Below are 24,981 nucleotides of genomic sequence, written 5' to 3'. Positions count from 1 at the left end.
CAGAAGAGTGGCATAAGACACAATTTCGCAATGGGGAAAACTCACAGTAAACTGAATAAGTGGGGTTTTTTTTGGGTTTTGTGGGTTTTTGTTGCCCCCCCCCCAAATTTCAGTACTTACCTGTGTCAAGACGCTAGCAGAGTGACCTTCATGGCTTCTTGAATTGTCTCAAAGAGTATCATTTTACTGTGCTTTACTAGCCAAGCAGTTGCATGCCTTATATTTAAGCTTTAATTTCCATTTCTAAGGCCATCACTCTGGGAACAGCACCATAACCAACCACATCTGTCAAGTATCTTCAGAAACACTAGTCCCAATTTAAGTACACAACTACTCAAGCATTATTTTCCAATGAGTACAGCTTACTTATGCCCATATTAAAGTCCCTTGAATAGGCTTTTTAAATAAAAGGTACATCAATCATCTATTATTCCTATTACTTCAATACCTTCCTACACAGATAAGACTAAACTTTGGTATTTTTCCATAAGCGCATCAGTATTAAAATATGTAGCAAGACAACCCATAACAGTAAGTGAAAAAAATATTTCCAAATTAGGGCAGATAGCAACATTGCCTTATATTTTGCAACTTTGGCTTGGCAGTTTATTAATGTTGCACAATACCTATTTACAACCATAAGTAATTAAAAAACCCACCATAACATCATGAAAGGTTACATATAGGGCTAATTCAGTCGTGACAACACAGGCAAAACAATCAGAAATAAATGGCCAAAGAAATTGAACCATTTTAGATAAACAAAGCATCAAGAAAGGCAGAACAATTCGGATTTGCTTATTCAAAAAATATTAGAAGACTAATGAATCCCTACTAACATTTTTCCAGAAATATGTTGTTCTAATGTGTTATTATAGAAAAGTGTAGCGCCTTCCCAAGAGACAGATGTTTTACCTTGTTACTAAGGGATGCATGCAACAACATGAATTTCTGGAGTGTATCGTTAAATAAAATGGATTCTCAAAAATGAAAAGCTAACAAATTAAACACGAGAAAGACTGAGCAGCCAAATGAAACAAGGCTTGCAAGCAATAAATTATTCTTTCAAGATTTAGATAAAAGCAACAGCTATTAAGGTATCTACATAGAAGGTTACACTTAGCAGACTGGACCAGATACTGCATACACTGTAATAAGTGATCCACTCCTTTCTCGCATGATGTACAACCTGTTAACAGGCAAATGTAGCAAGAACAAACCTTCCAAATCAGTGATCATCATTTCCTGTTTGTTCTTGAGTTTGGCCAAGTTTTTGGCCTTTTCTTCTTCTTCAGCCAGCTGAGAAGTACATTCAGCAATTGGATCCTCCATCAGCTTCTTTTCCTAGCCATGAGAAAGGGGAGAAAGAATAACTTCTACAATAGAATTTGAATCACAGAATCACAGCATTGTAGGGGTTAGAAGGGACCTCTGTGGGTCACCCAGTCCAACAACCCTGCCGAAGCAGGGTCACCCAGACCAGGCTGCACAGGACCACGTCTAGGCAGGTCTTGAATATCTCCAGAGAAGGAGACTCCACAACAATAGTCTCTAAGCAACACAAATAACTGAATATACAAAATCCATACAGAGGTCTCATACACCAGATATAATACAGATTTCATTTCAAGTGACTGACCTGTCAATACTACGGATCAACTGGAACCGTACAGAGACATGAACACTTGTTTTCCAAGAAAGCGAGACTTGGAATTGAACACACAGGAGGTCTGGTTTTAGCACAGCCTTTGTTTTACACTTTTGGAAGTCTGTTTGCAATGAACAACAGTAGCTATGATAAACACTGTTTCCAGCTCTTAGGTTTGGAAGACCCATGGAATTGGAAAGAATGCATGGCAAATATCTCCCTTTTAAAGCTCTCAGTGTCTCAGCTTCCACTTGGTCAAACCCCACAAGTCTTCAGGCGCAAACTCTATAGATAACGCAACAGCAGCCTGAAATGCTTTGAGAGCTATCACTTGGTACTACCATCACTTAAGAGCAGAATCTCCACCACGCATACTGGTCTCACCTTCAGAAATTTGGAATTTTGGTCCTCCAACAAACAGAAAGGGGGGCTTGCAAGACAAGCAAGACTTGAATTAGTCAGACTGGCCAGGCCTCCGGCAGCCCTGCTTTCCACAGTTTTGACAAACAACAACAAAAATAAACCCACAACACCAAGTAACTGTCTCGACAGCCTTAGTCACTGCAAGGTGTTTTTGTATGGATAAGATCATCACTATTTTTCAAAAATCAAAAAGGTTATGAAAGAACCAAGAGGAAAGCAATACTTACAGAGCCTGTGGCTTTGTTTTTGCCCTGTACTTCAAGTACTTAAGAAAGGCAATCCTACAATCGAGACAGAAGCTTTCTTTCAAGAATTACCGTCCACATGAGAAACAAAGTCTTAAAAAACTGGAATACCTTTAACTTTTGCCAGAAAGAAGGGTAAATGGAACATGAGTGTAATAAAGCAAAACAAAAAAATCCCCAAAATCCAAATTTGCAGTTTCTGCAGAAACGCAGAAATTTTCAGTTCCCCTATTCCCTTGTCTCAGTCAGCAAATGTAACAATCTTGAGCTTCACACCGGAGAGCCTAGGGAGAAAACGTGGTGGTGAAACTCAGACCACAAGAAATTTTCACACCAAGACAGATGCACACTTCTTCCGTTTATGTCTACTAATTTAAATAACTAGCAACTAGCACTGTTTTAGTGAAGAATAACAGGTTTTGACAGAGTTCTGTAAAGCAGCTAGCAAAGGTTTAGTTTACTCAGCTAAGTGATGTGAATTTTGCAAAGCTGCATCATACCTGCTCAGAAAACAACTCAGGATCTAAAAATAAGGTTAGATGTTTCAGTATGAAGCTACCGCTCCTTCCGAAATCACTGGAGAAGGATAGGTACACCTGGGAACTTAAGAGGCATTTCTTTTGCTTATCTTCAGACAGGATAGACTGCTTCCTCAGGGTGTCCATCTCTGTCCTCACTTAGAAACAGAACGGAACATAATCAGACACACACTTAACTTCTGTGTTTCAATTAGGGCAGTTAAAGCTCATCCGGGAAATCCTCACCAAGGGGAGCTTCAGTCTGAATGAGCCTACCCATGATCCTGTACTTCAAAGCCAATTATATTTCTTCTGAAATTCATAAAACAGATTAAACAATTTAGTATTTCAGCTACAAAGGCAAATGCAGTCACTGAAAGCCATCATTAACCTGCAAGTACCAGTAATTATGTTATGGTTGAACTCGATGACCTTAAAGGTCTTTTCCAGTTTAAGTGATTCTATGCTTCTATTTCTGAAGCTTAAAACGGCACCACCTAGAAACCTGAATTTTAGTGACAATAAGAGTGGGTTTGGGATGTGAAGGCTTTGAGGAGCAGGGAAGTGAACAAAAGTCTAATTCCATTCACCTGAACCAGAGGTACACAGTACCAGAATGCCTAGAACTGGATACAGCGGTGGTAGATGGATGCAGTTATTTATAGAACTTTACTTCGCACACTACCACGATGGAACACACCTGCCCATTTCAGGTATCTGACCATGAATAGGGTCCAGGTATGGCCACAGTCCAGCTTAGAGTACCCCCTTAACCTCACGCAGCCTGGAGAACCTGCAAGTTCATGGCAGCCCCCAGGCAGTGAGTGACAACCAGCACTTTTCCTTCTTTTGGAAAGCTGTGTATGCAAACTTTTTTTTAGTTATTTCTACATTTTGCACTGACTTCCCTCCCCATTCAAAAACACAAAGTTTCTAAACTAAAGCAGAGCCCAAGAGTCAGAATTAGGACTCATTACTTAACCTTATTAAAGCAGCTCTAACACATGCATTAACACGATTTCATTCTTTTCTCTCTTTCCCATGCCACTTAGTGCACACAGGAGTGATGAGCCACAAAGCCAAGTAGTTTAGAAGACTCTGTTTACTCCCTACCCTCCTTGCTTAATCTGTCAAAAACCCTCTCTGGACACATGAGCCCCCCCCTCCACTCACCAGTTACCTGTCCTTGTTCTCTTCCTCACCCTTTCATTCTAAATAACCTTTTCTCCACACCACCTGAGTCTACAGAGGAATAATTGAGAGCAAAGGCAAGAGAGGCTCCTATGCTGGCCTAGGAGCATGGGATAGCTGACCAGACCAACAGACACCAGTGTGGGTCACCTTTGGTCTGAGATGCCCAGGCTAAAGCACAATGGTTGCCTTTAGAAAGCTGGTCCATGTATGACCTGGTTAACAACCGAATAAACCACAATATGCCTGGTGCAGATAAAATTTGCAGATTTACTGGTAAAGTTCTTAACACTACCACCCCACTCCCCCCAAATTCATTAGAGCGCAGATGTGTTGGATGTGAAGCTAAAGCTTCCAGTTATTTACAACAGATATCTTCCATCTTTTCTCCCTTGCTACGCACCAACTAGAACTGTACACGTGTTAGTTCTGATGCTCAACCAAGCACACTGCAGACAAGGATTCAGGCTCACTTTCATTCCACCTTCAATCTATAGATGAGCCTGTTCATAACTCACTGCCGTGCGCTTCTCCCTGCTCTCCATCACCTGGCTCTAGAAAGCCCAGACTCAATTCCTAATTGAAGGGACTACCCTAGTCTCACCTAGCTCTGCCAAGTCCCACAAGCACTAAAGCTTCTCTTCTACCTTTTTACCACCACCACCCACCCACGCTTCCTAGCACTGTGCCCAAGACAATACCTTTAACATTCTTTGTGATTAAACAGAAATGAGACAGTGTGGCTACAGATTCAAACACTCAAAAACTAGGAAACGTTAGTATTCAGGCTGTTCGGCGCTGTAATTCCACCCTCCGTGGTTACACTGTGTTACTGGCTCCGTTCCCCACAGGACCCCTGTGCCTGGGGATGACGTGCCAAGGGATACGCAGGACTCCTCTGCAGGCACACAGCCACCAGCTGTGATGAAACAGGGCGGCTGGGAAAGAAAAGTGTCACAGACAAACAGCTGAATGCCAGACACAAGAAGGCTGTTGAAGGGATGAGTAGAGCTCCTATGTGATGCTCCTTGCGTAAGCCAAGCATTTCACAGCCAGTGCCGCTGGAGAACGTACATGGTGAGCATCTGTGGCATGGCAGACCATTACTGTTACTCTGGCCATGGCCTGAGGTGTCAAACTGGGGGCTGCGTTTGTTTGTAATACTTCTACAGCACCCTGTAAAGGTTTACCTCTCAGGCAAAAGAGACAAAGTTAACCCTACACTTCAGAATGGTGTCGGGAAGATAATTATTCATTCATCAGCATACAAATTGTTCATAAAAAAAAATCCATGCAACTTTCAGAAGTCTCAGTAATATGCATAGCACTGATAATTATTCGTTACAGGATGGATAAAAGTAAATCCATGACTTGCTGTCTATTTAACAAGCCTGTTTAGCATCATCTTTGTGCACAGGTCAGTGCAAAGGCTGTACAGATGGATACTACGGATCACCACCAGCCCTCTACAGTTTTCTAATGTATATGTGAACAGGAACAAGTTAGGGCTGCTTAAATATAACCAATTCTGACACTTCCTAACTTTTGAGTGTTAGGTGTGTAGATTAGACATTCTTCATCTGCAGTATATAAATAAAAATTAATTGTTACAGAAGCGAGACTCATTTGTGTTTTCAAAACGGTTTAGGTTACGTGAACATTTTGCATTTTTCATAAACATATACTTCATTCAGTGCTTACTATAGCAGTGCATTGAATGAAGCGCACAATCAAAGTATCAAACTTCTATTCAGGACACTACCCTATTCTTTTTACTGTGTCTGAACTATGTTTTACAAAGAATAAAAACTTTTCCAGTCTTCATCATGACAGTCTTCGATGGCTCACGAAGCAGCTGATTACACCCACCATCTTAAACTCCTGTCCCATTTGATCACGCTGCTAAGTAGAGAATAAGATTCCAGTTCAACCAGCAACTTAAACAGAATTAGCCAGCACTGCATTAGACTGAGCAACTCATCCTTCCCTTCATCAACATCTTCTACCCCAGCTTTTTTCTGTGCCTTCACTTCATATCAGTTATGCAGCCACGCAACAAACAGAGGAAACTTGTTTCATCTAAAGCCAGATGGACTTCATTTCTTCCCCATGAGGGTGATGAAACACTGGTCCAGGTTGCCCAGAGAAGCTGTGGCTGCCCCCTCCCTGGCAGGGTTCAAGGCCAGGTTGGATGGAGCTGTGAGCAACCTGGTCTGGTGGAAGATGTCCCTGCTGATGGCAGGGGGGTTGGAACCAGATGATCTTTAAGGCCCTTTCCAACCCAAACCATTCTATGATTCTATGACTTTCAGAACAGTAGTTTGAGCCTGCAGTCTCCAAGCCCAGTGAGTGGCCACAGGAATTGTTACGATGACAAAACTCAAAAAGGGGACTACTTTTAGCACAGGTACTGGCACAAAGTGCTTATGGAAACACAGCCAAACAAACAAGGAGTACTTTTTAAACCCCTGTTTTTGACTGTTTAAGTGGTTAAGCACAGGAAAAGTTTTGCAGAAAGGTTGTATAATCTTCATCACACAAGGTTTTCAAAACTCAGCTTTAAAGGGAAGCATATTTTGAAAGGAGGCTCGACAAGAGGCTCACAGAAGTCTCTTCAACCTGGTGCATTCCAAGCTGTCAATAGTGTGTTTAGAAGTACTTGGTATACAAACTCTGTGCAGTTCCATTCTCTGCATAATTCCCTTCCCCCAAAAAAAGTTGTAGGCAATTATACTCCTGTAGAAATTTTAAAAACACTAGTTTTGTTCAAGGCTGCACAGCCATAAATCCAAGAATATTTATAAATCAAAATCCACACAGAAAACAAGTTCTGAAGGATGACTTTCTAATTAGCATTCTGCAGAGCCATGTATTCCCCTAGCACATGACAATGCTAATGCTGCCGACACTCCAGTCACAGCATCCTCCTAAGGCCTCCAAATCTATCTGCAGAGCAATCTTTCCCTCTCTCCAACTTCAAATTATTGCTTTTTTTCCTTCACAGACTGGTCAAAAGTCCTCTCCTGGTTTTCTAGGAGTTTGAGTCTTGACACATTCCAGAATATCTTAATATTAAGTGTTATACACTAGAAATTACAGAAGCTGATGCTTCTGAGTCTGATATAGTTTGAAAACTTCCAACCACATACGCCAGTATCGAATATAGCAAGCCACTTGCTTCTAGCAAGTTGAATTAATATTCCACTGCAAAGAGATCCAAGTGCTCATAGCAACAGATATTCAAACCCATTCATGTCTTGTAAAGCAAAATATTGATAAAAACTCATTGTGAATTTTGAAGTCTAGCAGTAAATCTGAAGAAAGTTCTACATAAATCAGTTAGTGACAAGTTACCAAAAAACCCAAGACTCTGACATAAGTGCATATGCTTTTGTCTGTAATGTACTAAAACTAGAGCTTTTTATTAGCTGCTCGCTTGTAGACATATCAAGTCTACAGCAGTTTTGAAGCTTGATGATTTTTCTTATCTACAAGATAATTTTTGAAAGAACAGAAAGCTTGTTCACAAATATAGTACTGAAAACTGCATCTGAGGGAACCAAATTCACTAAGACTTGCCCAAGTTAATTAAATTTGTGGAAAACTGGCATACACTGCATCAGAAAGCTTTGATACCATTCCTAGTTACAATGGTTGCATAAAGCCTTTAATTTCAGAAGAGAAGTTAAACAGCTAACATCAACTGGAAATTTTAATGGAACTGCTCATTTCAGCCCCTACTAAAGAGAAAATAACGGTTGAGAAAATTATGTGGATTACATTCCAGCTTATCTTTAATAAAAAAGTGATGTTTTTTTTAAATGCAAAGATGGTGGTTTTCAAAAAGAACAATAAACAAATGACAAAATATCCCAACTTACGGGAATATTATGGTCCTTTCTTCCTTTATGGGAGGAACCAACACGAGCAAGGTGTTGAATAACCTTCTTCGGGTTTTCAGTCTTCCCAGCACCAGATTCACCTCTGCAAAACATTTCAGACATTTTCCTCAAAACTGATTTTCAACAACTTATGAAACCTTTGTTTAAAGCAACCTCATTTCATTCCATTTACGGCTTTGACTACACAACAGACCTTCACTGTCTAGAACAAAAAGCACCGATGTTGCAGGGAACTACACGGTGTTTGTTTAAAATACTTTCTTCATCCTAAAGATCATCTTAGCATTAAGATGTTGATACAATGCATCACATTAGTGTGATTAAAAGCTTTTTGCTATGTGCCTGAATTCCTGTGTTACCTTAAGTAACAAGAAACAGCCCTGTCCTCTGCCTTGATCACAAGTCCAGAGACAGATTTATTCAGAGTGCAGAGACATATATATTAGTTTTCTTAAAATCATTATACACACACACTTTTATATTTAGCATCATTTTAATATATTGTATATACCAGGAGCTGGTTATGAGTATTACCAAGTTGATGGAAACATTCGGTATCTTTAGAAGCCAGTTTCAAAGTACAGTAAAACATATTTTAAAGAAACAGATTCTTTGCACTGCTTATCACAGACTCTTAGCTAGTTAAAAAATATATTTCTGGCCACACGGCTACATGAATTCATTAAGAAATGAATTTATTCGTGCAGAGTGGTACAGTACAGAGATAAATAAAGACAGCAAATGCACATTTACTTCTTAAGACAGAGGTAGAGTTAAAGCAGAACGTGTTTAGACAGAATTTATTGTAGTGTTTACATACACGATATTGTAGGCAGGAAGCGTGACCAAGTTCATATCACTATAATTACAAATGATGTTACTACAGCTCTTTTTAAAAAAATAAAAATTAGGTCTTGTCTTCAGATAAGTCCAGGCACATCAATGGGATTACCAGGTCTCACTTAGCCCTGATTAACTGACAGTAGATTACTGGAGAAAGATCCTATTTCAAGCGAGACAGTGACTGCCACTAGCAACTCTGATGGGTGTGAAGCAGAAACGCATTTCATTAGAGGGATTTGTGTGGAAAAAGTCAAAGTAGTTCCGTCATTCAACAGTCCTTCAGAAATTAAAGGTTGGAAACCAACTACTTTAAGAATGACAAGTGTACATTTTGCATGCTTGCATATTTCTCAGCTAAGATACTCAGAACAGCAATGTTAATTTAGCAGGGGGAGTTTAAGCACATTCTTACAGTCTTCACCTTCCTCCACCATGCTGCATACGTCAGTTTTGCAGCTAGTCTGCATTCACTTGGGTATTTAGTACCTTCAGACCTGCACTTCTTGATCAGATAGGCAGCTTAGAAGCATCCCTATCCTCACATTACACTTAACCTCTGCAAAAATGAGACAATATAGCACTTGAAATTTTAACTTTGCATATACAGAAAGGATATCACCCCAGAAAGGATATCACCCCAGAAAGGATATCACCCCAGATGTTCAAAGAGAATGGACTCTAAAACAATCTCATTTCTTCTTACCTTCCAACCTTCTCAAATGACGGAAAGCCCACGGGACAGCTGCGCTAGCAGAGGTGACCTCTTGCTATGAGGTGGCCATATGTGCACTCCTCCACCCATGAGCAAGCAGCAATGGAGACTGAGGAAGTGCACTCACAGCAGCTTAGCAAACCCATCACGGAAAAGTAGCCTACAAGAGCTAGGTACAAACTTCAGGTGAAACAGCTTATCTGTTTGACCTGACAGAACAGTATCAGTCCCTAGGTTTTGCAGGAGAAAACTTTTAACTGAAAACACTAAAAAAAAAAGTTGATTCTGCAGACAAGCTATGGGATATTTATCACAGCCTCAGTTACCAAGTTGTGACCTGCAATACTAGAGGGTTAATCAAGGCACCTGATTTTATTGATGGCATACATCAATAAAACAGACCCGCTCTCTCGGACCGCACCGGCGCCGCACGCTCCCGAATTCTCAGAAGCAACTACATCAACCTGTACAAAACCATTTTGTTCCATTGTTCCTCATAAGACAAACATCACTGAAAAATAATACAGAATACCAGAGATTAAAAATCACTGTGCTCAATTAGTCAAAACTTTCCAGTGATTGAGAGGGTAGTTCCTTGAAACTTGTTGACTATGCTAGCTTTACTCATTGCATGGGAAAACTTGGAAGGTATTACTTGAAGAGCTGGTTACAAAGAAGATTACTCTGAAAATTAGCTAATGGATAACTCGGTTTCCTTTTAGCCAAGATACCATCGATGTGCAACACAAACTGGGTGTACTTTGGGACCGCTACAAGTGGAAGAACACACTTTGACTCTTAATGAACAATCCCATTTCTACCCAGTCCAGAGTCTCCACATACAAGACAAATGTGAAGACTGACAAGCAGGAATAAAAGACCTCAGGTGCCAATACAGTCTCCCTTTTACTACAGTGTTTACATTAACATAATTCATGACTTCAAGCAATATAATAATATAATAAAAGCAGTCTTGCCTGTTTCTAGATGTGTATTAAAATATGCTTAATGCTAAAACTATTCTAGCAGATAAGAGAAGCAAGAAGAGTAGTACAGCAAAATATCCATTTACGTTTTAAAACAATACCGTTTGTTCTAACTGTCATCAGAGCTTGGGAACGCATTATTAGTCGTGCCTTTAAAATTGCACAAAATCTTTTCTGCCAAATCATAGAAACAAAGTTTATCAAAATTTAAAGGAGGAAAATCTACTCTGACACATCCAGTGACGAGAAAATAGTAGAATAAATACAGTCCAGATGTCGACTTTCTAAAAGGGCAGCACACATTGGAAGAGTCCAGTAATCAACAGGATTTTCTGGCATACGCACCAGTAAAGCTTCATACAGCACAGGAAGGTCGAAAGCTTGCAATACATTCCTTTTGCTAAAAAGCCTTTAAATCTAATAGTGATTTTTTTTTTTCCTCGAGAAAATCTTTATGCAAGTTCTCATTCAAAAGCAACGCTAATGGATGTTATCATCCTAGTTCTCCTCTCCCTGGAGCTTACAAGTATGCCAAATATTTCCTGCAGGACAGAGTGTTAGATAGCTCTGCTGCCATATACTATAAAAGAATTAGAAGATTTAGGATTAAGTCCTTTTCATTTACAGAAATAATGACATCTGCGTACTTTAGTTCTTTCCTAGGAGTGCAAACACACAGATTATAAAAATAAATTAAAATCTACCTCTATCATCCTGTCCAAAAAAGGTAAACTTTTAGTAACACTATGTACAATATTTATGGAATGGAGATTGTATCACGAAGCTAAAGATTAACTTTTTCAAAACCTTATTTTAATACAACTCAATTAATATGTTACCATAAATTTAACAACCAAAACCCTTGGCAGAGATCCTAGCCTTACTTCAGTCAATGGCAGCTTTGCTAATGACTTCAGTAAGGTCGTAATTTCACCTGCTTTATTTCAGTCTCAATTCCACTACCAGTAGAAACAAAACTTACCAGCCTGAATTCAAATGCTGTATCAACTCCAGCCAGGGGCTACGGCAAACAGCGCATCCAAGCAAGCAAACCGTCCTTAGCAATAGCCTCAGGCTGGAGGTACAAGGTTATTCCATCAATTAACTGAAGGATCTCTCCATTACAAACTACGTTACAGAGACAGGTCAAGGAAAGTCTGACAGTCGCTGGTAAATTGATGCAGTATCTAGAATTAAAGCTTTTTCCCTAGAGCAGCAAAAGCTTCTGCTCTGAAGCAGCTTCAAACACATTTAAAAGACAAAAAGCTCAGCTGGCATAAGCACTTTGAAGTTTCTACATGGTTTTAAATTCATTGCGTGTAAAGCTATAGAGTCCTTTCCAATAAAGGAAAGTACTTTTCAGGCAAATTTATCTCAGCTACAATTTGGTTAGCAAAAATTAGTGACTGACTTCTCAACCAGCTGCAATTTCCCCCCCAAGCAACTTGAGCCCAGATCTTGCACAGAAGTAAAAGGCATTTCCTCTGCTGAACAGATCGCCATCGAGAAAACAAGTAAAGCAAACATAGCGGGAGAGGACTCGCAGGTCATAAAGCAAATCAGCAACACGCAGGAACGGAAGCCAGTCTTCTGACTTCCAGGAGAACAGCATGCTCTTCCCATGCGGCCCACTTCTAGTGGCAGTTGTTATTCCACGAACAGGTCAAACGCCTGCCTGGGAAAGACGCTGTTCTAAAGGAAAACGGTAGCAAAACAGTTGCTTTTCTTATTGTCAGGCAGGTTTGCAACATCTGCACATCTTCTTGTGACAGCTACAGTGCTTTGGTTTCAGCTGCCGCCGGCAACAAAAGCGCCACACGGCCCCCCCTCCCCCCTGCTGCGGTGCGGAGGAGAATGGAAAGAAAACAGGCAGAAAACCGGCGGGTCGGGATAAGGGCAGTTTAACAGAACAGCAAACAGAGGGAAACAGGAACAACAACGATACAGATAAGGAGAAAACACGAGAAAAAACAGACCCGCTCTCTCGGACCGCACCGGCGCCGCACACTCCCGAGCCGCGAGAGGGTTCTCGCCGAGCCGCCCCCCCCACCGGAACCCAGTGTGACGTCACAGGGTATGGAACACCGGGCTCTGTTTGGCCAGGTGGGGTCAGCCCCCACCCCCCGGCTGTGCCCCTTCCTGGAGTCCGGTGAAAATTAACCCTGTTCTGGCCGAACCCAGGACATACAGCACTCAGCACTGGCAGGACAAGGCAACACCACCACCTCTTCCTGAACTGGTAAATGAGTTTCTGGATTTTAGGGAAGTCTAACTAGTTTGAAATTCCTTACTGAAATCGCACTGCGAGAACTGGCACCCTTCCACCACCACCCAGCTAGCCGTGAATGTCACTAGCAGATCAGGGGCTCCGCAGAACGTGCAGTGTAGTGCTGCGAGTCACGTAGACAGAAGGACACAAAATGACACATGCAAAGAAAGCTTTAAAATTCAAAGACAGACTTCTCTTCCTCTTGCTACCTTTGCACAAAGTCTACTGCAAGCTAACAATATTTCCAAAGATAAACATCTGGAGTATATTAGGATGGTCAGATGCAGTTAGTGTCATCTGTCCCATTACAGATCATATCTGTGACTTAAATTGCTGAAAAACTGTTTTGGTTTCGGCTGCCGCCGGCAACAAAAGCGCCACGCAGCCGCCCCTCCCCCCGCCGGCGTGCGGAGGAGAATGAAAAGAAAGAGGCAGAAACAGGTGGGTCGGGATAAGGGCAGTTTAACAGAACAGCAAACAGAGGGAAAACAGGAACAACAACGATACAAATAAGGAGGAAACACAACAACGAACCGTACAACCCAGACAGCCGCTCTCCCGAAACAGGACCGGCGCTGCGTCCCCCCAAGCCGCGAGTGCCTTCCCGCCGCCCCGCCCCCCCTACCGGAACCCAGCGTGACGTCACAGGGTATGGAATACCGGGCTCTGTTTGACCAGGTGGGGTCAGCCCCCACCCCCCGGCTGTGCCCCTTCCTGGATTCCGGTGAAAATTAACCCTGTTCTGGCCAAACCCAGGGCATTATCCACCCCTTATTCCATACCGTCTACGTCATGCCCAGGTCCCCCATTGTCCAGTTGATCACCACCACTTCTCCTGTCTCCAGATATCATTCCCTTAGTCTATGGATCATCACTCTAAAGTGTCCATTGAGTTCATTTAATCCATGACTTTGGGCTCCATCTGTCGTAATGGTCTTCCGTGGCAGGAGGGGTGATGTGTGGTGATGGTCGGTCACTTGCTGCATCCGGAGCTCACGGCTGATGTATCTGGTGCGGCCCGTGCCCACAGTCTGCAGGAGATGTTGATCTTGATGAAGTTGCTGGATGCCAGTTGTTGAAAACCAGGTCCAGTTCCATCATCGCTGTGCTCTGCTAGGTTTTCATCGAAAAAGTCCATCCTTCTTTAATCTGGATGATTCTTACTATGCTACTACTGGTACAAAATATAACAATTATAACAGTGATGACAGACAGTGACAGGGTTATTTAACAATTAACTTTATACAATTTATTTATGGACTATTCTCGCCCGTAATCAAATCCCCATGAGGTACACATCGGACTTCCCCATCCTTCCGCATTACCCACCAGGTACACCCAGGACCTTGAGCATAAAGAATCCCGTGGACGGGCTTGCCTTTGCCCGAGGCAGGACTAACCCAAACCGTCTTCCCTAACATGTTCCGCATGTGCACTACAGGGACTTTATCTCCTTCTACGGGGCGCTGAGGTTTTGACTGGGCAGGACCAGGCTGGTTGGTGGATCCCCGGCTGTTAACCAACCAGGTGACCTTTGCTAAATGGGGATCCCAATTTTTGAAAGTCCCACCCCCCATTGCCCTCAGATAGGTTTTTTAGCAGCCCGTTGTACCGTTTGATCTTTCCAGAGGCTGGTGCATGGTAGGGGATGTGATACACCCACTCAATACCGTGTTCTTTGGCCCAGGTGTCTATGAGGCTGTTACGAAAATGAGTCCCGTTTTCTGACTCAATTCTTTTGGGGGTGCCATGTCACCACAGGACTTGTTTTTCAAGGCCCAGGATGTTATTCTGGGATGTGGCATGGGGCACAGGGTAGGTTTCCAGCCATCCGGTGGTGGCCTCCACCATTGTGAGCATATAGCGCTTGCCTTGGCAGGTTTGTGGCAGTGTGATGTAGTCAATCTGCCAAGCCTCCCCATATTTATATTTTAGCCATCGTCTTCCATACCACTGAGGCTTTACCTGCTTGGCTTGCTTGATTGCAGCACATGTTTCACGTTCATGGATAACCTGTGCGATCGTATCCATGGCCAAGTCCACCCCTCGGTCACGAGCCCATCGGTATGTCGCGTCTCTTCCTTGGTGGCCCGAGGTGTCATGGGCCCACCGAGCTATAAACAGTTCACCCTTATGTTGCCAGTCCAGATCCACCTGAGCCACTTCAATCTTAGCAGCCTGATCTACCTGGTGGTTGTTTTGATGTTCCTCAGTGGCCAGACTCTTAGGGATGTGAGCGTCCACGTGACGGACTTTTATAGCCAACTGCTCTAGCCGGGCAGCAATATCTTGCCACAATGGGGCAGCCCAGATAGGTTTGCCTCTGCGCTGCCAGTTGTTCTTCTTCCATTGCTGCAGCCACCCCCACAGGCATTGGCCACCATTCAGGAGTCGGTGGAAAGATAGAGCACTGGCCACTTCTCTCGACTGGCAATGTCTAAAGCCAACTGGATGGCTTTCACCTCTGCAAACTGGCTGGACTCACCTTCTCCCTCGGCAGTTTCCGCGACTTGTCGTGTAGGGCTCCATACAGCAGCCTTCCACCTCCGCTGCTTCCCCACAATGCGACAGGACCCATCCATGAACAGGGCATACTGTTTCTCATCTTCTGGCAGCTGGTTATACAGTGGGGCCTCTTCAGCACGTGTCACCTCCTCCTCTGGCGATGCTCCAAAATCTTTGCCTTCTGGCCAGTCCATGATTACCTCCAGAATTCCTGGGCGACTGGGGTTTCCCATTCGGGCGTGCTGGGTGATCAGATCGACCCACTTACTCCACGTATCATCAGTGGCATGAAGCGTAGAGGGGACCCTCTCTTTGAACATCCAGCCCAGGACCGGCAACCGTGGTACTAGGAGGAGCTGTGCTTCAGTGCCCACCACTTCTGAAGCACCTCGAACGCCTTCATATGCTGCCAGAATGTCTTTTTCAGTGGGAGTATAGCGGGCCTCGGATCCTATGTATCCCCGGCTCCAAAACCCCAGGAGTCGACCTCGAGTCTCCCCTGGTGCTTTCTGCCAGAGACTCCAGGTTGGGCCATTCTCCCCGGCTGCAGTGTAGAGCACGTTTTTAAAATCTTGCTCTGATCGGACTGGACCAAGGGCTGCGGCATGTACTATCTCCCGTTTAATCTGTTCAAATGCCTGTCGTTGCTCAGGGCCCCATTCAAAATCATTCTTCTTCCGGGTCACGTGATACAGAGGACTCACAATTTGGCTGTAATTTGGGATGTGCATCCTCCAAAAACCCACAACACCCAGGAAAGCCTGTGCTTCCTTTTTGCTGGTTGGTGGAGACATAGCTGCTATTTTGTTGATGACATCCATTGGGATTTGACGGCGCCCATCCTGACATTTTATCCCCAAAAACTGGATCTCTTGCGCAGGTCCCTTGACTTTACTTCGCTTAATGGCGAAACCGGCTTTCAGAAGGATTTGAACTATTTTCTCCCCTTTCTCAAAAACCTCCTCCGCTGTGTCGCCCCATATAATGATGTCGTCAATGTACTGCAGATGTTCTGGGGCTTTACCCTTTTCCAGTGCAGTCTGGATTAGTCCATTGCAAATGGTGGGACTGTGTTTCCACCCCTGGGGCAGTCGGTTCCAGGTGTACTGGATGCCCCTCCAGGTGAAAGCAGACTGTGGCCTGCACTCTGCTGCCAAAGGGATGGAGAAGAATGCATCAGCGATGTCAGTTGTCGCATACCACTTGGCTGCCTTTGACTCCAGCTGATATTGAAGTTCTAGCATGTCTGGCACGGCAGCACTCAGCGGTGGTGTGACTTCATTCAGGCCACGGTAGTCTATTGTCAGTCTCCACTCTCCAGTAGATTTTCTTACTGGCCATATGGGACTATTAAAGGGTGAGCGAGTTTTGGTGATCACTCCTTGACTCTCCAGCTGGCGGATCAGCTGATGAATGGGGAGAAGGGAGTCTCGGTTGGTACGATACTGTCGCCGGTGCACCATTGTGGTTGCGATGGGTACCTGTTATTCTTCAACCCTCAGCAACCCCACAACGGAAGGATCCTCTGAGAGACCAGGCAAAATCGACAGCTGTTTAATTTCTTCCGTCTCCACAGCAGCTATGCCAAAAGCCCACCGATACCACTTTGGGTCCTTGAAATAGCCTCTCCTAAGATAGTCTATCCCAAGGATGCACGGAGCCTCGGGGCCAGTTACAATGGGGTGCTTCTGCCAGTCCTGCCCAGTGAGGCTCACTTCAGCCTCCAGTAGACTCAGCTCTTGGGACCCCCCTGTCACCCCAGAAATGCAAATGGACTCTGACCCTTTGAACTCTGATGGCATTAAAGTACACTGTGCACCAGTGTCCACTAGAGCTTTATACTCTTGTGGATCTGACGTGCCAGGCCACCGAATCCACACCGTCCAATAAACACGGTTGTCCCTTTCCTCCACCTGGCTGGAGGCAGGGCCCCTCTAATCCTCGTCAGAGAATTTGCTGCTCACCTGCTGTAAAAATAACTTGGAGGTCCCCTCCAGAGGATCGGAATCAAGGTCAAACTGTCTACCTGGTCTGGAGAGCTGGCTTCTGGAAACTGGAGCGGCACTTTTCCTAACAGAATCCCTTTTGGTGATTGTTTTACCTCGCAACTCACGTACTCGGGCCTCTAGACTTGAGGTGGGTTTTCCATCCCACTTCCTCATGTCCTCTCCGTGGTCACGCAAGTAGAACCACAGGGTGCCCCGGGGTGTATAGCCTCTGTATTCCCTCTCCTGAGCAGAGAAACGCCTGCCCCTAATAGCTGAGACACTGGCCCGTACAGGCGGGGAGTAGGACATATTCCTGTCTAGTCGCTTGACCAGTTTCTCCACGGCTGAGACAAGGGAGGAAGAGAGACTTTCCTCATATTGGCGGAGTCTGACAGCCACCTCATCCACTGTTGGTGCGTCTTTACCTTTCCAGTTTACAACTGCCAGTGAGTTAGCATGCAAGGAGGGTGCGCTCCACACAAACTTCCTCCACATGGATTGTGAGCACTGGAGTTCATCTGGGTCTGTGGGTACCTGCTCATCGTCTGTGTCACAGTAAACCAGCTCCCGCACAGCTAATTCCCTCAAGTACTGAATACCCCTTTCCATATTGGTCCACTTGCCAGGGTAGCATACATAATCGTCACTGAAGGGGTACCTCTCCCTCACGCCTGACAGAAGTCTCCTCCAGAGGCTGAGGATTTGTTCCTTTTTCCCAACGGCCTTGTCAATGCCCCCATCCCTGGCCAGGGATCCCAGCTGCTTGGCTTCCTTGCCCTCTAATTCCAAGCTGCTGGCCCCGTTATCCCAGCACCGCAGCAGCCAGGTGGCAATGTTCTCGCCAGGGTGGCGGCTGAAATCTTTCCGCATGTCCCGCAGCTCGCCCAGGGACAGGGACCGGGTGATGATCTCTGTCTCTATCTCCCGTGATGACCCTGGCTCATCATCATCCCTCCCAGAGCGATCTGCTCTCTTTGCGTCTTTCTTTAGTTTTACAGGGGCGACTGCTACCGGCACAGGTTGGTCACTGGGCTCAGCCACGCTGCCTGCAGCTGAAGCTGGGGCTGGAGCAGCTGCTGTGCCCGCTGGGGAAACCGAGGTAGACCCTGCAGCTGTGGCTGCAGCAGCCGTGGTGCCGGTCGGGGGGGCTGTGACTGCCTGCTGGGCTGGAGGGGCTGCAGGGCCGGCTGGGGGGGCAGCGTCAGTCGCAGCGCCTGCCGCTTCGCTTCCCCCCCTTTCCCCTTTAAGGCACTGAACAGTGTTGAACATGGCTCGGTAGGCATGGGCCAGACCCCAGCACATTGTGGTGATCTGTGTCTCTCTGGAGTTCCCAGGGTGGCAGCACACTTTTTTCAGATATTTTAATAGTTTTTCCGGATTCTGTATTTGTTCGGGGGTGAGTTTAAAACACACTGGTGGTGCCCACTGCTCTAGACATCTGCCCATGCTGTCCCACACACCCAGCCACTCACAGCTATCCAGCCCCGGGGCAGGTCTCTGCAGGATGTTCTTAACGACTTGCTTAACCCTAAACAAAACCCAGAACCCGTTCAGCAGGCAGAACAAAAGGAGAGTGCTGCCCTGAGCATCCCACGGGTACTCGAAATTCTCAAAAGCAGTTAGGACCAGCCTGAGGAAAAGAGGGGGGGCGAAAGAGTGGGGGAAGGTATCCCCTTCGGTTTTCCCCACAGGCTGGGTTTGATTATTAACAAAATCTAAGACATAGGATCCGAGGTACGGAAATGACCGCAGTGCCGCATGCAAATACAAGCCTAATTTCATGCACAGTGATGTTATCATATCATAAGTCGATATTGTACAGTACAGCAAAATCATCATCCTGATCTTTTTTCCCGAGGTAACAAACAGCACGGCGGCAAACACATACAGCAAGTAAGGATTTACGTAGCACAGATATTTGATCAAAGTCAGAAACATTTTTACCGGCGACTTTAACTAGCACAGTAAATGCGTATAATAAATTTTAACAAAATCTATGAAAGCAGTTTTAACACCCGCTGCTCAGCCCTGCCGTTATCCCCGCTCCACGTCTGGGTGCCAATTTAATGTTTCGGTTTCGGCTGCCGCCGGCAACAAAAGCGCCACGGGACCGCCCCTCCCCTTGCCGGCGTGCAGAGGAAAATGAAAAGAAAAAGGCAGAAACTGGTGGGTCGGGATAAGGGCAGTTTAACAGAACAGCAAACAGAGGGAAACAGGAACAACTACGGTACAAATAAGGAGAAAACACAACAACGAACCACACGACCCAGACAGCCGCTCTCCCGAACAGCACCGGCGCCGCACCCCCCCCAAGCCGTGAGTCCCTATCCGCTGCACAGCCCCCCCAGCAGAAGCCAGCGTGCTGTCACATGATATGGAATACCGGGCTCTGTTTGGCCAGGTGGGGTCAGACCCCACCCCCCGGCTGTGCCCCTTCCTGGAGTCCAGTGAAAATTAACCCTGTCCTGGCCAAACCCAAGACATCGGGACACCTACAGCAGGCTGCACAGGACCTTGTCCAGGCGGGTCTTGAATATCTCCAGAGAAGGAGACTCCACAACCTCCCTGGGCAGCCTGTTCCAGGGTTCCATCACCCTCAGAGGGAAGAAGTTCTTCCTCATGTTCAGGTGGAACTTCCTGTGCCTCAGTTTGTGCCCATTGCCCCTTGTCCTGTCACTGGGCACCACTGAAAAGAGCTTGCCCCCATCCCCCTGACACCCACCCTTCAGATATTTATCAGCATTTCTAAGGTCCCCTCGCAGCCTTCTCTTCTTCAGGCTGAACAAGCCCAGCTCCCTCAGCCTCTCCTCGTAGGGAACATGTTCCAGTCCCCTCACCATCCTTGTAGCCGTCCGCTGGACTCTCTCCAGTAGCTCCTCATCTTTCTTGAACTGGGGAGCCCAGAACTGGACAGCGTACTTCAGATGAGGCCTCACCAGGGCAGTGTAGAGGGGAAGGAGAACCTCCCTCGTCCTGCTGGCCACACTCTTCTTGATGCACCCTAGGATCCCATTGGCTTTCTTGGCAGCCAGGGCACACTGCTGCCTCATGGTTAACCTGTCGTCCACCAGGACACCCAGGTCCCTCTCCGCAGAGCTGCTCTCCAGCAGGTCCACCCCAAGCCTGCACTGATGCATGGGGTTGTTCCTCCCCAGGTGCAGGACCCTGCATTTGCCTTTGTTAAACCTCATCAGGTTCCTCTCTTCCCAAATTTCCAGCCTATCCAGGTCATGCTGAATGGCAGCACAGCCTTCCGCTGTGTCCACCACACCTCCCATTTTTGTGTCATCAGCAAACTTGCTGAGGGTACATTCTAACTCTTCATCCAGGTCGTTGATGAAGAAGCTAAACAAGACTGGGCCCAGCACTGACCCCTGAGGGACACCACTAGTTACCAGCCTCCAACTAGACTCAGCGCCACTGATGACAACCCTCTGAGTTCTGCCATTCAGCCAGTTCTCAATCCACTTCACCGACCACTCATGCAGCCAACACTTCCTGAGCATCCCTAGGAGGATATTATGGGAGACAGTGTGGAAAGCCTTGCTGAAGTCAAGTCAACACAACAGAACACAACACGTGAGAACACATCAGAACACAACAGAACACAACAAAACACTACACATGAGAAAACATCAGAACACGTCAGAACACAACAGAACACAGCAGAACACTACACATGAGAACACAAGACAACACAACAGAACACAAAAGACCACAACAGAACACAAAAGTACACAACAGAATAGAATACTACACATGAGAACACAACAGAACAAAACCGAAAAAAACAGAACAAAACAGAACAGTACACATGAGAACACATCACAAAACAACAGAACACAAAAGATCACTACACATCAGAACACAACAGAACACAGCAGAACACAGCAGAACACAACAAAATACATGAGAAAACAATAGAACACAATAAAAAACCCAGAACACTAAATATGAGAACACAACAGAACACAAGAGAACACAACAGAACACAAGAGAACACAACAGAACAAAACAGAACACTACATGTGAACAGAAGAGAACACAAAAGAGCACAAGAGATCACAACAGAAAACAACAGAACACTACACATGAGAACACATCAGAACACAACAGAAGACACAGAACACAACAGAACACCACTGAACACAACACAACACAACACATGAGAACACAGCAAAACACAACAGAACGCAACAGAACACAACAGAACACTACAGAGCACAAGAGAACACTACACATAAGAACACATCAGAACACAGCAGAACACTACAGAACACAACAGAACACATCAGAACACAGCAGAACACAACAGAAAACAACAGAACACAACAGAACAAAACAGAACACTACACATCAGAACACAACAGAACGCTGCAGAACACAACAGAACACAGCAGAACACAGCAGAACACAAAAGAATACATCAGAACACAACAGAACACAACAAAAAACAACAGAACACTAAACATGAGAACACATGAGAACATATCAGAACACAACAGAACACAAGAGAACACTACACATGAGAACACATCAGAACACATCAGAACACAACAGAAAACAACAGAACGCTACAGAACACAATACATCAGAACACAACAGAACACCACTGAACACAACACAACACAACACATGAGAACACAGCAAAACACAACAGAACGCAACAGAACACAACAGAACACTACAGAGCACAAGAGAACACTACACATAAGAACACATCAGAACACAGCAGAACACTACAGAACACAACAGAACACATCAGAACACAGCAGAACACAACAGAAAACAACAGAACACAACAGAACAAAACAGAACACTACACATCAGAACACAACAGAACGCTGCAGAACACAACAGAACACAGCAGAACACAGCAGAACACAAAAGAATACATCAGAACACAACAGAACACAACAAAAAACAACAGAACACTAAACATGAGAACACATGAGAACATATCAGAACACAACAGAACACAAGAGAACACTACACATGAGAACACAACAGAACACATCAGAACACATCAGAACACAACAGAAAACAACAGAACGCTACAGAACACAATACATCAGAACACAACAGAACACATAAGAACACAGCAGAACACAACAGAAAACAACAGAACACAACAGAACACAACACAATACTACACATGAGAACACATGAGAACACAACAGAACAAAACAAAAAACAATAGAAAACTAAACATGAGAACGAATCAGAACACAACAGAACACAGCAGAACACATCAGAACACAACAGAATACATCAGAACACAATAGAACACAACAAAAAACAAAAGAACACTAAACATGAGAACGCGTGAGAACATATCAGAACACAGCAAAACACAACACAATATTACAGAACACAGGAGAACACTACACGTAAACACAACAGAGTACAAGAGCTCACAACAGAACACAGCTGAACACTACACATGAGAACACATCAGAACACAACAGAAGACACAGAACACAACAGAACACCACTGAACACAACAGAACACTACACATGAGAACACTTCAAAACACAACAGAACGCAACAGAACACAAGAGAACACTACACATAAGAACACATCAGAACACAAAAGAACAAATCAAAAAACAACAGACCACTAAACATGAGTACACACCAGAACACAGGAGAACACAACACAACACTACAGAACGCAACAGAACACTACATGTGAACACAACAGAAGAGAAGAAGGAAAGAAAACAGAATTAGTTGCCTGGACAGGTTGCAAAAAAAATATATACGTATTCCCTCAGGGATAGGTTCTTACCTATGTACACTTTCCCTATGTCCAAACAAAAAATTAATTCAAATAGTGTTACATGTCCTTACAGAAACTGTATATCTGATGTTTCCTTCTTCAGTAGTTATCCCTAAACAAATTTTCTTCTGTGCTAAACACATATGCTTCTAGTATTAGGGCATGTAGATCGCAGCCAGAAGAGGTTTACCTGGAAAGCGGTTGCTCAGCCTCATCTGCCCATGGCACTGCTCGCACAGAGGCACAGAGACTGGGGCTGCTTGCTTGTCCTGCTATCTGAAATTTCAAAAGTAGACCAGGCGTGCCTGTCGGGCGCTTTTCGCAGCCCTGCTCTGAAAATACGAACGTCTGCAGATAGCTCGCAGCCAGAAAGAGCTAGCCTGGAAAGCTGTTGCTCAGCCCCATCTGCCCATGGCACTGCTCGCACAGAGGCACAGAGACTGAGGCTGCTTGCTTGTCTTGCCCCCTCCAACTTCAAACGCATATCTGGGGGTCCGTGCAAAAGGCTCCGGCAGCCCTGCTTCAAAAATGCTAACGTCTGCAGATAGCTCGCTGCCAGAAAGAGCTAGCCTGGAAAGCTGTTGCTCAGCCTCATCTGCTCATGGCACTGTTCGCACAGAGACACAAAGACTGGGGCTGCTTGCTTGCCTTGCCACCTCAAACTTCAAACGTATATTAAGGGGTCCCTGCTGGGCCCTTTTTGCAGCCCTGCTCCCAAAACGCGAACATCTGCAGCTAGCTCGCAGCCAAAAGTGGCTAGCCTGGAAAGCTGTTGCTCAGCGTCATGTGCCCATGGCACTGCTCGCACAGAGGCACAGAGACTGGGGCTGCTTGCTTGTCTTGCCACCTCAAACTTCATACGTATCTTTGGGGGTACATGCCAGGCGCCATTCGCAGCACTGCTCCAAAAATACAAACGTCTGCAGATAGCTCGCAGACAGAAAGAGCTAGCCTGGAAAGCTGTTGCTCAGATCCATCTGCCCAGGGCACTGCTCGCAGAGAGGCACAGAGACTGGGGCTGCTTGCTTGTCTTGCCACCTCAAAGTTCAAACCTAGCCTGGGAATGGGAGGAGTCTCTGCCAGGCGCCTGCACAGCATTGCTCCGAGAATGCGAACGTCTGCAGATAGCTCGCAGGCAGAAGGGGCTAGCCTGGAAAGCTGTTGCTCAGCCTCATCTGACCATGGCAGTGCTCTCACAGAGGCACAGAGACTGGGGTACTTGCTTGTTTGCCCTGTCAAACTTCAAACGTAGCTTTGAGGGTTCGTGCCGGGCTCCTCCGGCGGAAGAGCTCCGAAAATACAAACGTCTGCACATAGCTAGCATCCAGAAAAAGCCAGTCTGGAAATCTGTTGCTCAGCCTCATCTGCCCATGGCACTGCTCGCACAGAGGCACAGAGACTGGGGGTGCTTACTTGTCTTGCCCTCTCAAATTTCAAACGTAGATTTGGGTGTCCGTGCTGGGGGCTACGGCATCCCTGCTAAAAAAGTGCGAACGTCTGCAGATAGCTCTCAGGCAGAAAGACCTAGCCTGGAAAACTGTTGCTCAGCCTCATCTGCCCATGGCACTGCTCGCACAGAGGCACAGAGAGTGGGGCTGCTTGCTTGTCTTGCCCCCTCAAACTTGAAACGTATCTGTGGTGGTCCGTGACGGCCGCCTCAGGCAGCCCTGCTCTGAAAATGCGAACGTCTGCAGATAGCTCGCAGGCAGAAAGAGCTAGCCTGGAAAGCTGTTGCTCAGCCTCATCTGCCCATGGCACTGCTCGCACAGAGGCACAGAGACTGTGGCTGCTTGCTTGTCTTGCCACCTCAAACTTCAAACGTAGGATTGGGGGTTTGTGCAGGGGGCCTCCAGCAGCCTTGCTCTGAAAATGCGAACGTCTGCAGATAGCTCGCAGGCAAAAAGAGCTAGCCTGGAAAGCTGTTGCTCAGCCTCATCTGCCCATGGCACTGCTCGCACAGAGGCACAG

General features: G+C 45.5%; 1 protein-coding gene across 1 annotated transcript in view; it reads right to left on the bottom strand.

Moving 5' to 3' along the window:
- LOC142364177 (myosin heavy chain, embryonic smooth muscle isoform-like) overlaps positions 1-23,904 on the bottom strand; it is a 41,134-nt gene extending 17,230 nt beyond the window's left edge. The window contains exons 1-3 of the mRNA XM_075443298.1: positions 23,891-23,904; positions 2,033-2,078; positions 1,221-1,344 (exon numbers count right to left, since the gene is read on the bottom strand). Coding sequence (XP_075299413.1) covers positions 1,221-1,344; positions 2,033-2,078; positions 23,891-23,904 — 184 coding nt within the window. The remainder of the gene's footprint in view (positions 1-1,220; positions 1,345-2,032; positions 2,079-23,890) is intronic.
- Between the last annotated feature and the right edge of the window lie 1,077 nt (positions 23,905-24,981).

This window comes from Opisthocomus hoazin, chromosome 25 (assembly GCF_030867145.1).
Source record: "Opisthocomus hoazin isolate bOpiHoa1 chromosome 25, bOpiHoa1.hap1, whole genome shotgun sequence".
Taxonomy (NCBI): Eukaryota; Metazoa; Chordata; class Aves; order Opisthocomiformes; family Opisthocomidae; genus Opisthocomus; species Opisthocomus hoazin.
The sequence above is the reverse complement of the archived record's forward strand: the minus strand, read 5'-3'. Positions and strand labels throughout refer to the sequence as shown.